We start from the raw sequence: 20,995 nt of genomic DNA, 5'->3' as shown, positions 1-20,995 counted from the left end.
TATTAACATACAGACTCTAATGGAATCTGGAATACAAATGCAGAGTGGAGGGCAGCAGGGAATAAAAAAAAAAGAGCGAATGTGGAAAGGCAGAGTGGAGGTAGGAGGGTGGAAAGGGCAGTGTGTTTGTTTTCTTGCCTCTGGCTAATGAATTTACTAAACTGCCAGGTGGATGCAAATGGCAGAGCAGGCGCCTCAACTCTGCAGACAGCAAACTTCACAGCATCTGTAGAAACGCCACAGTAAATCCACAAGGCCTACATCAGTGTGTAAGCAAAGGGGGCAGGGGGGATAAACAACCCTCCATCCTAAGGAGAAAGGCATACAGTTAAACAACTCTTTTAAAGAGATGGTCAACAGATTAGCGCTAACACCAACCAGCTAAGTGGAGTGCTACAGATTGTCTCACTAAATGACAGTTCATCTTTTTCATTCAATGGCTCAACATTCATACATAAATTCTCTCTCTCCTTAAAGATCCTAAATGTAGTTTGCTAGTTTTTGTTAGCAGTTTGTAGCTTCACTAACAACCCTTTCCGAAGAGTGATTCAACTCTAGATTTAAAAAGCTTGATGACGTTTTATGTCATCTATGTGTCTATGAAACACAGCTACTTGTTGGGATTCATTGTTAGTGGATTTCAAAAACAGTTGCTGCAGGAAAAAGTGTACATAAATTAGTAACTGCTACTTTCAGTTTAATTAGTTATCCCTTGTTCCTGGCAGTCAGTTAATTCGCTGATAAGCTCAGCAAAATTAATTCTTACATCTCGCTGAATAAAATCTGGATAATCAGTATGATGAAGGGAGGGAGGGTGGGAGGTGGTGGTGGAAAGGGAGGAATGGAAGCTGTTGTGCTTGGCCATGGGCCGCATCCAACCACCACCCTTCCTTCCCCGCTCCACCTGGACAACATTTCTGCCACCTGATACACATCAATACGGAAAATACACGTCACGCATTTAGAGCAGGTACATGAGCTGAGAAAGCATGGGGTCTTGGGATGAGAAAGGAGCTTATAAATTAGCATTGGCTGGGGTGATTTTTCAAAGCCCAGAGCATCTTTTACTTGAACTGGAGTCTAGATTTTTCACCTCCAGCTGACATAACCGCTGACAGCAAGGCTCATGACTCAGAGGAAATTATTTGAAAAGGTTCCATGTGATATTTCAGAAGCTTTCCTGTACAGGCGGCACATCGGTGTGCTAATGATGGAAACTTCAGCAGACTGACACCCAGGTCAGGCAGGATGGGACCAAACATATGCTATTTTGTTTGGATAATGCTGGCATTTTCAAAACAGCTCGTCTAAGCGTGGCGTCATAACATTTATCTTCTTGTTTGTGCTTTGACTGGACTCCAAAAATAGACGCATCACCCCGCACATTACATACACAAATCAAACTTAAAAAGTATTCACTGCCAGAGTTAAAAGTCTGATTATAACTGAGCCCTTACTACTGAGCGACTCTAATTAAGTCCGTCTGCGCCTCCTTAACCTGAGTTAAAGGAGGAGTAGCGAACTGGTTTCAATTTAGACTTGTAAGGCACAGAAGCTTTGCAAAATCCCAGGCCTCATGACTTCCTTCCGTGGATGTAGAGGAATGCCGTCTGGCTTTATGCACTGCTGTAGGACAACAATAAAGCTAGAGGAAAGGAGGCGAGTCAGGGGCATGTTTTTACCCCTTCTATGCTCCACTTTACCTTCATCTGTGAGAGCTACATAAGCCTGGGAAAACTCTAACCAGGCATTGAGTGGAGTTGAACCAAAAGACCCCCCCCCCCCCCCCCATTAGCAAGCATATGATAATAATAATGGTTTAATAATAAATGGGTTACTTATGGTAAAATGCAAAACAAAACCCACTAAAAATTAAAACCCTTTTTCAGCTCTAATCCCAAAGTGCAACCCAACTAAAATCCATTGAGGAAATAAAAAATACAACTATTAACCTGTTAACCTTCGCCCCCCATTTTGGGCCTCACAGGTGAAAATAACCTACCTAAATTAAAACGGTAACAGTTCCTGACAAAGTTTGCTACACAAACAAATTAGGTATCTTTGGAAAGAAGACACTCTAGGCTTTACTATCCATCATCCAGAGTTGATAATGCTCAAAGATAAAAAGTTATAGACACTGACGTGCCTTGAAAAATGTTTTTCCACACTGAATGTTTTTTTATTTCATATACAAATACTGGAGCAATCCAGAAAAGTAATGGGTTGAAAGCCACGTGTCTCATGAGTTTATATTTCAAATTTGAAGACGATACCATGAAAAATGAGATTCCTGCAATATTTGTTCTGAAAATATTTATAGTCCCCCCAGCCCCTCTGTTTGAGGAAAAATAACCACCAGAATTGCAGTATTGCAGAATTATACATTATACACATTCATGACATGGTCATACAGTCGGTAATAAACACGCTGATGTGCGTCCATACAGATGATAATCATTCAGATACGGCCACATTCCCCACACACACATATAAAAAATGTAGAAGAAAAAAAAAAAAGGTTTTTATGGAAAAGGCAGATCGCCAAGTTATGCCCCGCTCAGATGACAACTGCGTCACAGCGTGCGTCACCGCGCCAAATTCAAATAAACTATATTCCGCTTTTCTGAGACTTTTTTTTCTGTGGATGGTCTCAAACTGTTTGTAAAACTGTATGCTACAGCACCGTGTTGTTTTTTACCACTGTTTTTGAGCGTAATTTATTCCATAACGGACGCAAACAATAACTCTCTGAAGAAATGAAATGTAAACAAAGGAATATTCATCCTTATTACAACGTTATTGTTTCGCTGGACTAAAAGTGCTCGCTGGATGTTGTTCTGTGGACCCTTACCTGTCTAACTAAACTGGGATTTCAGCAGTGGATGTGTTTGTGGCTCGTTATTACAATGATAATGGTACGTACGGCTTTTTTATTCTGCCTGTTTTGATGTGTACTGCTTACACAAATGTAGCAAATACATTCCTTATAAGCTTTCCATCGGAAAACAGCGATCTGTCGTCGATGCTTGAGGCTTAGACCTTCAGAATGATATATAGTTTGTCAAGATTAATGATATTCTTTCACGTTAAATTCATTCATAAACATTAAACTAGTGGGGAAAAGAACGCTTCAGTGCGTCGTCGCTCTGGCAAACGTTAACAGGTTAATAAAATAAAATAATTAAAATACAAACATCTTAACAGAAAAAGTTGCATGCTATAGTAAAATTAACAAACCAAAATGACTTGCCTACGAAAAAAATGAAAAACGCAAAATGTAAAAATTTTGCTTAAAGCAAGCTCGCCTGTATCAAACACACAGTGGTTAAAGCAGTCGAACAAGAAGTCCCTTTTCTGACCACGGCTGTATCCTGTATTTTCCAATTATCACCTTTTAAAGGCCAGCTGGGTGCATTCCAAACCATCAGGGGGCAATTCCATTTGCATTGCTCTGAGACAAAGTCATGCTCAAGTACGCTCGTAGTAAAGTTCATTACGAGTGGAGAGACACCATCATTGCTTTCATTATTTTGGGAACAGGTTTCCTCATTTTCTGATCCCGGGCTCACGTTATTGATCCAATCTTTTGCGCTCTCTCAGCTATGACACCAATCAGAATCTGCACAAAATCAGAGTGCACAACGCGAGCCACAGGGAAATACACTTCATTATAGAGGAGAAAATTGTCAGTAAGGATAAACTGGGCAGTTTGATTTTATCTCCATGTTAGTTTTTCCTCTGCCCTTTAGTCTTTATTATCTCCATAATAGCCTGTCTGGTCTGTATCAGCAATTATATTTGAATTTTGTACATTCAAACAGCTTTTCTACCAGTGTCTTTTACTCTTTTAGTCATCGGTGTGCTTTACTCTTCCTCTTTAATACAGCATAATTTATAAAATTAAATTAAATTTATAAAACATTTGGCCCAAACAGCATTGTGGGTATTTTCACGGCTTATAGTGCTGTGCCTGCGCATATGGTGTTAAAGACATTGGGACAGGAGTGAAGCAGGGAAAGAGAAGTCAACAGGCACAAAAAAACAGCATCATGATGACTCTAGGTCGACATAATGGCAGATCAAACATGGTGTAACAAGAAAAAGATGTGAACAATGGGCACCCGTTCTCACTGGTGGAGATATATCTAAATCAGTAAGCTACTGTGTGAATGGAGGTGGGAGAATGGGGGGGACGAAGTACAAAGGCCCGCGTTGAGCTTTCGCAGTGTCGTGGCCCCTGATCTGTCCAGACAGAGCAAAGGGGGCGAGGTGTGAAGGAGGAGAGAGACGAGGGCCTCATGGGACACGCACCCACCTCCACACCAGCAGCCCCTTAATGTGCTGTGTCTAATGCGCCTATTTAGGTTTTGGGGTGCAACAGTGCACAGACTCAGGTTTTTGGGCGGCCTCGGGGCGAGGAGCATAGCTATCACCTATCCCAACAGCTGGGGCCCAGGAGGGTAAACAAAGGCCTGTAGGAAGTAGCGCATGGCTGCGGCTGGGTCTAAAAGGCATGGCGATGTGTCTGAGAGATTTTTTACCGTGGCCTGACTACCAGCAGCACGAGATGGATATCCAACGCCCTGGAAAACAGTCACAAAACCCCCCAAAAGGAAAACCAGAAATTCGACAGAATCAAAAAGGCACACCGCAACAGGTTTTCCCAGTAATTGTGAACACAAACAGTCCGTTCCAAACACAAGAAAGACCCCCAAATGTTATTTTGTTCCATTTCATATTTAGTGTCCAGTTGCCTTAATTTGCAATCTTGTGATGGGCTCATTGTCAAACGGACAGATCAAAGCCGTGCCAACTGAACTAAGGGGGGTTTGTGGGGACAAGCCAGCTCTGGAATTAAAGGGAAAAAGCCTCAAAAGGCTTTTCCTCTAAAGGCTTTGGTGCCATTCCCAGGTCGTCACTTTCAAATGACCTGGTCTGTAATTCACACGTCTTCATAATCACGGCCCTTCGTGTCGACTGAATACAAATCCACGCAGATCAGACAAATAAAAGGGCTTTGCTTTTTTTAAAAGGCCGGCCGTGCCACCACCAATTTCAGCCTATCTGTTTGTTGGGCCGCTCGGGAAGGTTAAACCGTTTAGAGGACCTTTTCAGCTAAACAAACCGTCCCCCCTCAATACTTTCAGACATGAGCAAAGAAAAAAAATGCTGTGCGCAAATTCACAAGGCTGCATTTCTTTGTTCGGAAGTAACTACAAAAAATGAGGTTGTATCATAAGTTCTTATAGCTACCGATAAACCAAACAATACCAGTCAGAAACGTTTTTTTCCTCTGAAAAAATTAGTATTCCAAGTGCAGCAAAAAAGCCACAAATGTACCGAGACACCCTCACCTGTTAGAGCATTTAGCAGCTGGGGCAGATTCGGATAAAGAATGCTCTTCTGGGGACATTTACAAAGGTGTTAAAATAATTCACTTTGTGCTCTCATGGAAGCAAAATCAGAGAATAATTAGCCTAGTTGTTTGTTGGCACATCAGCTATTAGGTGATAATTAGTTCAGAAGTGAAGCGTTTGAAGAGGCCTGATTAATCTATGCACTAGTTCCCAAATGAACCTCTATGTTATGCATCTCTCAAGTCACCAATAGAGTTAAATATTTTTGAGCCAAAGTCCACCATTCAAGAGGTGAAGAAATTAAAGGATTTTGAACAGTATATACCACCCAAAACAGTAGATTTCAGTTTTTTTTTTCAGAAAACCTTTGTAGACTCCTTTCCTAACTCATGATTTACAGTGATGACTAAAGTGCAAAAATGGCGAATGCAACATATGGATCACATAAGGGGTGTCACAAATCACATACAGGTGTTGATTGATAGATATATTATGTGGCATCCACAATAACTCCCATAGATATGACAGATATCTTCACCTCCATCAATGACAACATTAAAAAGTTGTTAAACAATACACACCACAACAAAAATATCTATTAGATTTTTACAGAGAACCTACATAGATTCCTTTACCAATGTTATGTGATAACAGAGTGAAAAAATATTCTGGTTCACCAAATTTAGACGTTCACCTTTAAAAATAGGTTGTTGTGTACTTTTATGATGTAAACACTCATAATTTGAGTCTAACGTTTGCAAAAATGAAAACAAAAAAGGCCAGTCGCCAATGACTTCCAGCATCACACCCTAGTGTCCCAGAAACAGGTTAGCATTAAAGGACAGCATTTCATCAAAAAAAAAAAAAAAACAATCGAAGCGAAGACGTAGTCAGCACGCATTAACTACAGTGTACTGAGCACTACTTAAAAAGCTATTAGCGCACAACACTATTACATTCCCATTGACAACCTGATTGTCCTTTAAGGTTCCTTCTTAAACACCTTAAATGCATGAGGCTTCCCTGCTATTTAAAGCAACATATGACATGATAACAGTTCAGAAAAAGTGCAGCCAAGAGTTGGTGTCCTCTTCCCGACCCATGCTGCCGAACGGTCAGGGAAAAGATTAAACAGACAACAAGGTCTGGAGAAAAAAAAAAAAACAACACAGCTTATACGTCACAGTCACACCTCATCCCAGGGGTCAGCCTCAGGCCAGAGCGTGTTACAGTGCTACACGCAATACTGTATCGCAGCTTTCTCAGCACCTTAACAACACAATGATCCCGTGATTAAGACTGACATGAGCTAAGCCCTGCCTGACACAGTCATCGCTCCGTTACCATGACACCTCGGCGCTGACACCAGCTGCGTGCAACGGGAAACGGGTCTCCAGTTGCTTTAGCAATGTAAACATGCGGTCGCAACTAAACAAGCTGCAGTCTAGATTGTGGTTAAATCAGAATGACATGCAAGAGTAACCAATCATCAGTGGAAATGAAGACTTATTCTGGTTCAAGCTCGATCATTAGCATTTATTGCGAAAAAAAAGTATTATTTCAACTTGTACCCACTTAAGTTACAATGAGGCATTTAGATTGGAAGTGAATGGTGCCAATTTGTAAATGTTACAATGCTCGATGTTTGAACAGTATAGCCACCAGTACAGTACAGTAATGATTGATTGTATGTACTTGTTTTTAAGTTTTCCAAAGATTGGCCCTATTCACTTCCATTGGAAGTACTGCAATGCGACCTCGATTTTTGTTACAAGTTGCAATTAATTTAATCAACAATTGTGCTTTCTATTAATGCAGCTCTACACCACAAATGCTGTCGATTGAGCTTGACTTGTATCGAACCCTGAATATTCCTTTAAGGATATGAATAGGCCCCCGGTTTTAACCGCATCCGACGGGCAAGTCGTCCACCCCCCAGTTTACAGCCGAGACTGACCTCCTGTATTCCTGTAAATAAGTGACGTGGCTTTAACAGTGCCCAGATTCAGCCATGGGAAAAGGTTTCCAGCCTCATCAGTCCTTCTCATAACAAAAGGACCACATTTCACTGCACCTCTATGAACAAAGGGATTTGGCCGGTTCCCAATAAGGAACTAAACTGCGGAGAATGGGACACTACCTTCACAAGTGACCCTTAAACTTAGGGTAAACCTTGTGGCGTCACAACAAAGCAACACTGCACCTTTTCACGTTAGAAAAGTGCAGACAGCTTTTGACAGTTGCTCGCAGTTTCAAGGTAAAAAAAAAAAAGTGCCATCATAAAGCGAGGTCTAGGAAACAGGATAAGCGCTCCAGCCAAGACTATAAAACACTCACTGGGAACTTGAAAGCCACGCAGGCAAAGTTGAGGGCTGCCATCTGGAAACAATAAACAAACAAAAACTAACCAAACAAATATTGCGTGTACTCAAGGGGCACTAACTGTAACCGAACCTAAGGCAGCTGAGCCTGGAAACTAGCATCTTAAGGGGGTCAGTGATGCGGACAGACACGTCCTACGAGCACAGATTTTTCTCTGGAGTGTGATGAGGTGTGTGGGGGGGGGGGGGCGGGGGGGGGGGGCGGTCTTTGGCTCGGTCCAGTTCCTGTTTGTGGCAGGATCTTGGCCTTGTTCTAATGAGCTGCAGTACTAGCAGGGCTGCGTCGGCCCTTATTCCCAGTGATGTGAACAGGCGCCCATCACGCTCCCCATTAAGAGGCGTAAGTAAACGGTCTCGCTTGCCTGCGTGCTCCCACCTCCAAAGGCCATACCGGTTCATCCCTCTGGGAATGGGACAGGATGCATGGCACGAGATTTTCAGGAGCAGGCGTTCTACATAGAGAGCATCCGGAAGGGCAGGAGGAGTCAGAGTGGAGTAAACTCTAGTTATGATATTTAATAATCAAAAAGCTTTCAGAGTGCAAAGATCTTTTTCAAGCCCTAGGGATTGCTTATTATGCTTGGCTTATCATCCAATAGTCTATCATCCAATCAGTTACCATAGGTTGGATAGTACAAGAATAAATCTAGTAAGCTGGTCAACCTAATTAATTCTGTAGGATGATCATTAGAGTAGTTCCATCCATAGTATATATATTTATGAATTATAGATACATTTTTGATTAATCGATTTATTTTGCATGCTGTACTTTAGCTTTAATACGCTCTTGGAAAAGTTTTCTTTTTTTAATTTTTTACCTTTAAAAAACATGTAGCTACACATTTTCAGCCATTTCATCACATCTTGTGTGTTTTTGTTTTTTTTGAGCACCGCCATTCTGAAGAAGCTGTTTCAAGTTAAAAACAGTAACTTTTAAAAACGGGCCTTTAAGACCCCTTCTGTTTAAAAATGCACCCGAAATAGATCAGGTGAACCTGACCCGCCTAATTATACAGGGGTTCCTTCCAACAGGTGAACAAGCTAACAAATACTTTTTTCTTTCTAAAATAAAATCATGTCATATCAAAGAAAAAAGGGTATTCTATATTAAAAACTATCACTCTGCTTTTTTTATTAACCAACATAGACTTTTTTTTTATTAAACAGACAAATTGGAAGATTTAATTTTGTCTATATATGTTTTTTTTTGTTTTAAATTCATATTCTGGCATAATAGCATTTCTGTGAATCTGACAACAGCTGTTACTTTCATATGATGAAACAGTGTTAAACAGAGATGATTCCCTAAGGAAAAGAAGAGAAATTCACAGGCAGGAGCTTTGTTCTCCACAAAACACGAATCCAGAGCATTAAAAGGCCTATTATGAAAAGAGAAGTCCAACAACCTAAATTTGACATTTAACAGTTACTATAAAATTAACATTGAATCACTTATTCAAATCCATAAACATACTCTCACAGCAACATGGGCCAAATGCTCAATTTGGGATTGCAATAGTTCATCCAACGCAGTGGGAAAAGGCCTTAAACCAATATGAAAATTACAAAGCATTTATAGAAACTACAACTGGTGTTTTAAAAGTCCAAAGCACTTTGAAACACTGTGAGAGTATACGGCTTGCCCGGCTTGTAAATAAGCTACAGACACTATTCTAATATCAGAGCCATATAAGAGCGGACAAGCAGGCAATATTCAGGATCCCCAGCGCCACCTATGTTCCAAAAACCATTGAACGCAGCTCTCGAACCTCCTGCTGCGTAGCCTGAACCACGACGTGCTCATTTCCAAAGCTAATGAGAAACGGTGGAACGTTGGCTGGCTTGGTGGAGCCTCACAGACACAGAGAGAAGGAGCCCAGCCCAACCTCAGGGCTCCTATCTCCCCATTTCCATGTGCTGCTCCATGGGAAATCTGCTCCTATTATTATTTCTCCTCTTATTGCTTATGTTCTTTTAATATTTCATTCAGTCATTAAAAAGGATGGATATGATTTCATTGCACGCTTCATCGCCGGAGACTAATTTCACTGTAAGTGCTGTTTGCTCTGGCCTTTAAATTAGAACTTGAGATCCGTGTTTCTACATAAAATTAGCAGCCTCTAGTGATTTAGGAGGTGGAGAGACAGTAGATTTAGGGAGGTTGGCATATATCAGCCACATGCACTTATTCAAATATATGAAGTATGTATTTGGAAAAAAAAGAAAAATAGTGGTTGTATGGTTGTACACCAGATTATATTTGTAGGACAAGACTAGAGTAACTGTGTAGCACACCTATATATGTTCTATTATTAATAGATTTATTTTATGTTATTGCTATTTTATGTTATACATTTAAATTATTATTTTATTGGTATTTTAATGCAATATAATTTCTAAGAATTTCTAATACAATCATTTATATTTATATAAAATAATTAATTTTTAATCTAACAATAAATATATACAGAGAAATAAAAACAAGTAAAGAATACAACTGTATTCTTGTCAATAAAATGGTAAGTTGAAACTTTTCATTGAATTGCAGGCCCTGCACTGCCTACCTGGAGTGTGACCAAAGGGCAATAATCAAACGTTGCAAACACTGACACCATGGGGACTAAGAGAGAACTGCTGCCACAAACCTGAGCATCTAAATCACTATAAAAATTCCTTCAGCTGCCTGCTGTAAACTCAGCACTAAAGTTAATAATTATGATGAATAAGACAGAAAATGCGTGTTGATTACGGCTGATCTTGGCACAGCGTGACCTTCTCAGCAGAGGCTGGCCAGTCCAGGTGTCTCTCCAGAGCTCTGCCTGGAGTATGATGAACTAAGCGTGGCAGACACTGTGGCAGGAGATCATGCAAGCCAACACACACACCCCACACTGCAGCCAGTTCACCTGATACAAGCAGTGACTCAGTGGTTTCTCCGTAAACATTTTCTCAGAATTGGTCCGTTCTGTTTAGTCACGCATGCAACGAAGCGTGTTTATCAGAAACAGCTGCCCGATGTAACACCTTATTGTTTCGTTGTAAATATTACACTATTCTTGGAGCTGTGCAGCAGTTTTAAAAAAGAAAAAAATACTGCAAAACACTCAGAAATTAAGGTACAGTACCTTTTAAAAGGTAATATAATGTGTACACCTTAGGAGTAAATAAGTACAAAAATTCACTTTCTAAAAAAATTTGTGAATTAACTGGGAGAAAAGGCATGAATATTATTATTAAATATGTATCTAAAAGTGAAACAAAGCCCATCATAATTTTGTGCCACTCTCACGTTCAAACTCGTGTGAATCAAAGACAAAGTTTCAATATCCCATCGCTGTTATGTCTGAAAACAGCGAATATTCCCCAAACTGTTCATTCAATCCGAGCACAAGCTCGATCGGTGAACCGCACGAGTCCAGGGGTCTGGCTCTAGAACAAGATTCTATTGTTGCATTGTTCACACATTCCTGAAAGGCCATGTTTATACAGATGCGAGTCCACGGCCTATCTGAGGAGCCGCTCTCTGGCCGAGACCCTCCATTGATCAAAGCTTTTAATGCAAGAGCAGAGGCACTTGTTTGGATCGGTGGGGACTCGGAGCACAAATCTCCATCTGTTGGCCGTATGGACCTTCTCAGTTACCTCCGGGACAAGAACGCTTCGAACTGCCATCCCTCTAACATTCAGTTTACTCAGCTGGCTCCCAATCCTGTAACCTCCCCTTTGTTTTTCTCCCAGAACATGTGTTAAGTTAATGCTCTGTAACAAATTTCAAAGGCCCAATTTAGGGGGGGTTCAACAACAGGTAATAGACCGATATATTGACGTACTGATCTGAAATGTGAGAGCAAGACTGATGCAAAACTGATATCTGTTATTTTTGGTTACGTGAAGAGCAAAGACATATAAACACAACCTCACACACTTTATGAGGGAGTGCCATTGAATCCAGCTAACTTATTTCACACTAAAACAACCTCAGGCTTGCTTTGATCACACTGGGTCAGCCGGCTAACTCATATTTCGGTTATACTTGATTCAGGCCGTATTCGGTAAGATGGTTGGTTACAGTGAGGCTCGGGTTCTGTTTCGTAATTGGATTAAGGCCACACACCTCTGCTCCTGTTACCGGCACCAATCAATGTGGAAATGAGTTGTCAACACATCACTATTTACTCAGCACTCATTTATTTTTCTATGGGATGCCAAAGGCTGCACCTACACTAAAAGGCACCAGATGAGGGGGGATCAGCGGCTTTGAACATTTAAAAAGATCTGTCCTGTCCTGTTGACTTTGTTCGGAAATGTCACAGTCCTTCCACACGCACACACACAAGGAATATTAGAACAGGAAACAACAACAACCCTAATTTATCCCTTTCATGCACTGTCGACGCAGTTGATATAAAATTCAAACATGGACTGTATATTTGATTCAGTAGTTTAAAAGCATATAATATGAACAATTAACTTGATGGCGACGAGCACAGTGGGATATTTTGGAGCACGCATTTAGCATTTAAAACAAGGTTCATCATTACAAACTAGGCGGACAAATATAAGCAAAAAACCCATCAGGATCAGATCCTAAAAAGAAGTTCATTAAAATGTTTCGTAAATGAAGGCATAAAGAACCCCAACTTTGATTTATGCCAACAAACCCCTCTAAAATTGCTTTCCATTGCTTCCAGGTATCCGAGGGCATTTGCACAGTTGCTCTTAATTGAAAAAGTTATAGTAGCACATTACACTTCATGGTTTTATAACCAGTACTATAAAGCCTTGGCAGGCCTCGAAAGGGGAAGCTGCCCATTAACTTATAGGGTCCAGGCCCAGGAAGTGTAATTGACAAGCTCTAGGCTACTTTCATCACTTGTCGAGTTCATAGCGTCAATCCATGTTTCTTGCATCTTTGACATGAGGGTGTTTGTGACATATCCCAGTCTGCTTCCAAGCCAGTGGCTCTCGGCTCTCCATAAAACACGCACACACACACACACACTCCGCTCACGGGCCTCAGAATTGGGTCCAGCCTGTGCAGTTAGCCATGTGTTCAAATTTCCTTCCAAGCCAACTCAGTTTGCTTTGTGGCTTTTGTGGAAGGAGGGGGAAAAAAAACTCACATCAGCTCACACAGTTATTAAACAAATGGAAAACTGATGAGAAAACTAATCCAGGTTCTCTATACATGTGCCCAAACTAATTTAACATCGAATGTGTGAGAAACGCGTTCCTTTAGAGAAGCTGAACAAATGGATTTGTCTTCAAGGGATAACAAACATGAACTGCTGGTTTAATTAACAGAGTTAAACACATCCTCCTGGATGACCCCAGGCACCAAAACTGTCCTTGGATGCACTGCATATTCACATACTAACTGCAAATATGACAAACCAGTCACAGTTCACACTGTACATTAACTGGCCCATCAGTAGAGTGCCTCTGGAAATTCATCTGCTATGAATTACAGCCACCTGGCACCATGTCCTGATGACCAGTGCCCAATATGGACAGATTACTGGGACCTTAAAACCATGCCTTCTTTGTAATTGACATTTAAACTGTTTGAAGTCCCTCATTAAAGTCTCTCAAGAGGAATTAGACACAGATGTACCATGTAGAAGTACAGTACTAATTTTCTTTAGTGATTTTGAGTGGTTGTTTGAAATACCTCTGGAAAAGACAAGCTTATTGTACATTTTTGAATTCTTAAGAATTCAGAATTGAATGTCATTTAATAGTTATTCATTCATGTCTGAAGGACATAGATGTTTAAAATGGGAAAATGTCGCACACACCATCAAAACTAAATTTAAGCATGGTCTTAAGCATATCATGAACCAAACGATTTTGTTTACTTATTTGTTTATAAAGATTGGTCTAGTCAAAATTGGTGTTAAACATGTTAAACTGACTTACAAACAAAGATAAATAAATGAATTAATCCACAATAATTCTAAAATAATAATAAAAAAAACATGCTGCCCGCTCTTAGTAAACTTTAGAATTAACCACAGACAATTCCAAGAATTCTTAAAATAGAATAGATATACTGTAAATTAATTTAAAATCGTAGATTAATTCAGTATTATATTAAGAATCATTTTTAGCTCAAAACAATATTTAATTTGCTTTGGAAACTATTTGAAACATCCACTTATATAAAATGCATAGTTTAATTCAGTATGATTTAATTATTATTAATTCAATAGTATTAATCCAATATAAATATATATATATATATATATATATATATATATTTGTGTGTGTGTGTGAGAGAGAGAGAGAGCTATTAAATATCACAAGTACTGTATATCTTCATACACGTACAGTACCGTTCAAAAACTTGGGGTCAGTAAGATTTTTTAAAATGTTTCTGACATTTTCTCTTGCGCTCACCAAGGCTGCATTTATTTGATCAAAAATATAGTAAAAATGTATATTGTGAAATATTATTAAAATAGAATGTTTTTATATATATTTTAGTAATTTATTCTAGTAATTTATTATTTATTATGTAACTTATTCCTGTGATGGCGAAGCAGAATTTTTATTACTCCAGTAACAGTAATAAACATTTCTTATTATCAACAATATTGAAAACAGTTCTGCTGCTGTTGTGGAAACCATGCGTTCCAGAATTCTTGAAATTTGAAATTGAAATTTAAAACAACCATTTATTCAAAATAATAAATATAATATGAAATATGAATTTCTTTAAAAAACAAACAAACAAAAAAATATATACAGACCCAAAACCTATATACCTATATATACAGACCTTCCTTGAGGGCATTGGTGTTATTTTACCAGGCAGTGTTAGAGAGTGTATTACGTTATTGAATTGTGGCTTGGTTTGATAACATATCAGCTAAGCTAAAATCACAAATAAATGGACTGGTTCATACAGCATTTAAAGTGATGGGGTGAGGGAGTATCCCTCCCTCCAAACTCTTTTTCAGAAGACCATAGTTAAACAGGCTAGGAAAATTATTGCTGATTCCTCTGATCCCGATATATGGGTTCCAATTAGCTAAATACTGGAAAAGATCTGAATATAAGATATCTGAAAGATATCTCCTAAACTCAGGAGATTAAGGTGGGGGTGAAATGTGGGTGTTGCAAGTATTGAAGTATTGATTTTTATTTATTTTTTTTGTTTATTTGTTATCGTATAATAATTCTATGTATTCTTGTATGTGGCAGTCTTTATGTCCAAGACATATTTCGTTGGGGACAAATAACGCAATCCTGAATATATATATATATATATATATATATATATATATATATATACTGAACTACTAAGTAAAGGCTGCATGTACCATTTATTTATTTTCCTTTTGAAAGAATTGAGAGACTACAATTAAGGCATTTTTTTTAAACAGTCAACCACTGATCTATATGTAATGTTCTCCATTATAGATCAGTAACAATTACTCCAGTAACAGTAATAAACAGTATAATGTTCTATAATGTTCTCATTATCGTTCAGTGCAGGCAAACAACCGACAGGTGCACGCCAAACGCTCCTTACCTTGCTGAATAATATACACATAGCCTACAGAATGCATAATACTTTTAGCTCAAAACAATATTTAATTTGCTTAGGATACTATTCCAAACATCCATTCTGCATCTGACTAGGCAACAAGACTCAGGTTTGACCAATAGTTTTGGACATCAAACTTCTGCTTTCTTATTCAATCTTTTGACATCTCTGGTAAAACATATCAGCAAACGAGACATATGGAGGACTACTAACTTCGGCTACGAAAGCGTTTTGTGACACAGAAACAATTCATTTTAAATAAACAGACAAACAAACTGTTATTCTTCTAAAACAAAGCATATAAACATGTCAATGTCACACTCATAAAATAAGAGTTTTGTCATATCTTCCCTTAATTCTCTCCGATTGCTTTTATGGGACGTCCTTTTACTACAAATGCGCTTAAAAACCGTCCAGTGTCATTAACACATAGTGTATAATGTAAAGAGTAGAGAAATCTCCAGTAGGTTCAAACTTACAACACAGACTCTCTTCTGTTAGCACGTCCTAAGCGCAGCGCCATGTCTTCAGCTTCCTCACATGAGATGTTCCTATTGGCTGCCAGCGTCGCTATGTGGAAAAATAATAACATTTGATTGGCCAGAAGAAAATTAGGTGCCCAAGAAGAATCGGCCCTTTCTTATTTAAAGTCGCAGGCTATTGCATATGCTCTAGACTAAGAAATACTACCACTACTACTGCTGCTAATAATAACTCTACATCTGGTAAATAATAATAATTCCTCAGCCTTTTTATCTTTTAATGTGCACTATATTATCATACCTAGTATACTTAAATGTTTGGAGGCTATGTACACGTTACTTATTATTTCAGCAGTATGTAGTATATATTGTGCACATTTTTGTACATAAAATACCTACATGGCATTTGCCAGAAAGGTGCAGCATACAACTATAGAACACACTTTATGGAATTGTACCCCACAATGCAATGCACTAAACTAGACTAGACACAATGCAATGCACTTCCATTACAGTGTGGCACATGAAGTAAATTCAACCTTGGATTTTAAAATACTTTTGACTCATTATTTAAACTCACTGAGTTACAACGTGTTATTCACAAAAAAACAAAATTGGATTTAAAAATTATTATTTTTATTCCTATAATGACAACGGAATGCTGTAGCCTACGTAATTATAATAATGAGATCACATGAGAACAATTTAGGAAACTACTGTTGAAACATTTACAGTTACATAACACATACTAATCCACATACATTTTGTTTTTATTAAAAAAAATGCAGCATAAAGTGGACACCGAGCTAGTAAGCTTATACTCCATTCCAAGCATAGCCTCAGTTTGGTGATGATCCTGGTTGTCATGTCTATGCGCTGACGTGCACGACACCATCACTAGAGCGCACTCCAGGAACCGGCGCACAGCGGTGGTGAATTACTACTACTACCATCAGCCAGGTCCATGCGTGGCAAACAAATGACATGCAATATTTGCCATGATTAAGTCAGCAGGGGACTCTGTGGAAATGTCAGGTTTCAAAAACCCTTTCTTTGGCTATGCGATGGTTGTGCACAGCATTGCTTGAAGGAGAGGTACTCTGTAAGAGCCAAACAATACCAAAAGAAACAACAACAACTACGACACATTCATTTGCATTAGAATATAAAATAAGTGAGCAAACCATGTCGCACCAGATTACTTTCTACATTGTTTTGGAAAATTAAAACTATATTTGGACAAAATGTGTCTATTAAAATTCTATCTAAAATCTATTTTTAATGCCAGAGAAGATATATCTCTCGTATTAGTGCATTCAGTACCAACATGAGGTATGAATTAAATTGCATATCCAAGACATAAGAGAAATGCAGTCTATGTTTTAATATACTATATATATATATATATATATATATATATATATATATATATATATATATATATATATATATCACAACATAACAGGTGTAGAATGGGAACTCACATTCAACACATTGCATATAGTTTGAAATTCCATTCATGGGTTACTTGGAAACTCCCTTTTTCTTGCTCAATGCCTTTCATCAACCTCAATTGTCGTCTGTTAATCCAGTTTTGATAGCATTTGGCACACTTTCTTTAGATCACAGCAAGCTCCACGACTTCTATTCTGGTCTCCCCTAGGAACCACAGAGCCCCCGAAAGAAGCCAGAGTTCGGTTGTCCCAAAAAAAGGGGGCCTGTGTGCTGTCTGATGAAAGTCGCACAGATATACACACAACAAATCATAATCGGACCCTTTCACTCTTGATACTAAAACCGATACAGCACCAGCATTATTTAATGGCAGTGCAAATCATGGAAAGTGTTCAATGGCTATTGAAAGAAGCTGAATGTAATAATATATAGAATACATACAGCAGCTCTTGACCACCTTTGTTCTCTTTGGTCGACCCTGGTACAAATGGACAATGAATCAGCAGGGTTTGGTGTCTTGGATGTCTGGTTCATTGAAAATCTTGAAATACTGCCAACCCTGAAGCAGGAGATTAAAGAACACAAATGGATGGCAAAATGTATGGATGAAAAGTCACAATTTAACTCTGGAATTTCAAGTAAGAAAATGTTCTCTGTATTTGCTTTATATGTCATATTATACTGTGAATTCTGGTCAATTTGATTTATTAATATTACCTGCAAATGTGTTTAATTGATAACAGTTCTGTCATTCAACTCTGATGTCTTTGAAGAAACAAGAATAAGCTAATAATATACATTACATCAAACAAAAACAAGAAAAAAAATCCTTGATACATGATAAATATTATTATAGAGTCTACGTTAACAAATGCAAATCACAAAGATTCCTTATGAGAGGCATCAATGCTCTCCCAGTGTTGGCAATGTTCACCAAGGGGTACATCTCATCACAGAAATGTCACTGGATTTGGTATGAAACCATGACATTTAGACCTAAGATAGACTTAGACCTAAGATATCCATACATTTATTTTATTATTATTATTATAATTTTCTCAGAGACCCATGTAAATTCATGCTAAAATAAATAATAATAATAATAATAATAATAAAATTATATTTCTGAAACACCTGCATATGAATAAATGAAACATTGTCATTCATAATAAAAAACAAAACAAACCCAAAAATTTTTTAAATGTACTTTCTTAATATAATCTGTATACGGTTTATGAAGAGTTTAGATGCAAAAGCCTCTAAATGCCGTTTTAAATTTTCTTCTAAAATGAGCATTTTTACTAGGCTCATGTGTGTAGGTTCAGTCATTTTACTTTAACGGCAATGAATAGTTTATTTTCATTGCCATTAAAGTGAAATAACTGAACATAAACATACGACCCTGAGAACAATGTTCATATATATTAAATATGTCCGACATTTTAAGCTACAGATAATAACATTTAAAATAAATTAAGGATTTAAAAAATATGTAAAAGATTAACATGAAAATGTAATTCAATGTAATAATTAAAAACCGAAAGTAGCATTAGAGTGGTTTCCCCACACTGCTGTGTTTTTACAGGCAAGCAACTGCACAGCAGAGTTTCAAAGTTATTAATCTGGAATTTCCCTTTTTTGTTTTTTGAGGTCTGGGGGTTCGGAAAATTGTCAAAACAGTGCTGTGCTATGCTGCGGTGAAGACCTAACTCAAGGCAGCAGCAATTTGTGACATTATCACTGTTCATTTATAATGAAGAGCCCAACCCAAATTTAAAGCAGGGCAACATGTCACAAACAACTCATGTCACGGTCACAACACCTACAACCTGTAAAACCACAATGCCGAGACTATTTATCTATTGCCTTCTCGCATTAGTAGTAATCTCAGTTTTGGTGGCGCTAGCAGAGAATGAGTTCCGTCGTTGCTGAACCACCTTCTTCAGCAACTCACATTAAGTATTACAAATGATATCATGGCAATTTGTCACGCTCCTCAGTTCAGTGATGTTTTACCGACTCATTTACTATGATACCTTGTTACGGATCCAGCTGCGAATCAGAGGCTTGTCATGGGGCTTGAGGCAGACCCCCCCTCTGCGGCTACCCAATGACCTGGAAGGCAATAGGGGATGCCAGTGCCTAGAGCATGTGCTGCACTGACAGAGCAGCAGGGCTCTGTCAAAAGGTCTCCCATACAAACTTTCCAGATCACTCTGTTTTTAACAGATGAGTAAGCAGCCACGGAGCGAGCCTTCGGATTTGTGAATCACAGGTTTCCTGTTTGGTTCTAGTGGCCCTTTTTGACACACCCTGTATCGCCTGCCTCCGAGGGGGATCGTGCGCTGGTGAGTCTGGGCAGAGGGGGGGAGATTACAAGTGGCAGGGTCACTGCTTGGGTTAAGCAACAATTCAGATATGTGCTTTTAACAGACAAATGCCTGTGAAGGTATCTTGTGGGCTGTTCTAGCACAAAGACGACGATATTGATCTGCGCCGGAGATACCAGTCACATCTGCTCTTTTAGCGCATGAGGGTATCTTCAAATCGATGTGTTTGTCTTTTTAGGTTTATGCATACTAATAAATATCAGCTATTGCACCAAATCTATCCAGGCATACTGTTTGAACTTCAGTGATTTGAGCATAACTGGCAACGTCACAAAACATTAGCCCCTAGAGGCCCAAAGTAAATGGAGTAGAGTAAAGACTTTGAGCGAGACTGTGGTCGGTGACCCAGTAGCTGCTTGCAGTCAGGGTTGGTGGACCTGCTCTGCACATTAACAAAATCACAGGAAATGCTTTCAAGATCGCCCAACCCCCCATCCACCTCGAAAACAACTTTCTCACCTCATTTAACTAAATTAATGAGCAGGTTCAGGCCCATTTCAAACAGACAGAAAATAAAAGAGCCAATGAGAAAAATGGTCAGTTCTGCACCTGCCGTGTTTGAAGTGAACAAGCCTGTGCTGCATTTGTATTGTCCATTCATTTTATTGCATATTTTAAAATAGCATTAATTGTCTTGCCTCTATTTATTTTTCTTGACCTCCCCTTTAGATAAATTCACTTTTCTCATGTGTCGTCTCTCTCTCTTTTCCGTTTTTTTTCCTGTTCCTCTGGTGACCTTCCACTCTCATCAAACAGACAAGGACAATATGTTTGCTTATGCCATGGTCATGTGATCTATGAATTGATATGAGTTCATCCATTATTCATACTCAGTTTTGCATAAGCATTTCCCTATCATGCCTGTCACTTACATAGTCAACATTATGAAAGCGGCTCGTCACCGGCACGGCCTCACAGTGGTCACAACTAGCTAGTTAGTACAGACATGACTTGCACAGGGGACATGCACCAAATGCCACTCCACTGACCCGTGAACTATAAAAACAAGCAAACAGCGACAGCAAGACATGCGGTGGCAGTATCTGATTAATAATATATTATTGGGGCGAGGAAGCCCCACTGCCAAGCCATGGGTAAGCGTGAATACATTGGCCCTCAAGTACACACCGGTGATGAGGGGAAAGGTGAAAAAAGGTTTTACTCCACTCACTGGACACATAAAAGCAGGTCATGTGACAAATTGGGTCTAATTATTGTAGGCGCCATTGAGGGCTTATTCTGCTCCATATGTATTCTTTGAATTGACGCAACATCATGTCTGCAGCTCAAGAATGGTGATTATTTAGCAGAAACTGCTTAAGTATAAAACCGCACATAGTCACTGTAAAAAAAAGAGAAAGAATTCATAAAAAGACTA

The 20,995-nt window shown here is 38.8% G+C and overlaps 1 protein-coding gene across 1 annotated transcript in view; it reads right to left on the bottom strand.

Annotated features, from left to right (window-relative positions):
- Positions 1–15,831, bottom strand: part of clybl (citrate lyase beta like) — a 69,444-nt gene extending 53,613 nt beyond the window's left edge. Inside the window, exon 1 of the mRNA XM_079426752.1 lies at positions 15,770–15,831. Within this exon, the coding sequence (XP_079282878.1) occupies positions 15,770–15,813 (44 nt within the window). The 5' untranslated portion in view covers positions 15,814–15,831. The remainder of the gene's footprint in view (positions 1–15,769) is intronic.
- Positions 15,832–20,995: the final 5,164 nt, after the last annotated feature.

The sequence above is a fragment of the Barbus barbus genome (genome assembly GCF_936440315.1).
Source record: "Barbus barbus genome assembly, chromosome: 10".
NCBI classification, from domain to species: Eukaryota; Metazoa; Chordata; class Actinopteri; order Cypriniformes; family Cyprinidae; genus Barbus; species Barbus barbus.
The sequence above is the reverse complement of the archived record's forward strand: the minus strand, read 5'-3'. Positions and strand labels throughout refer to the sequence as shown.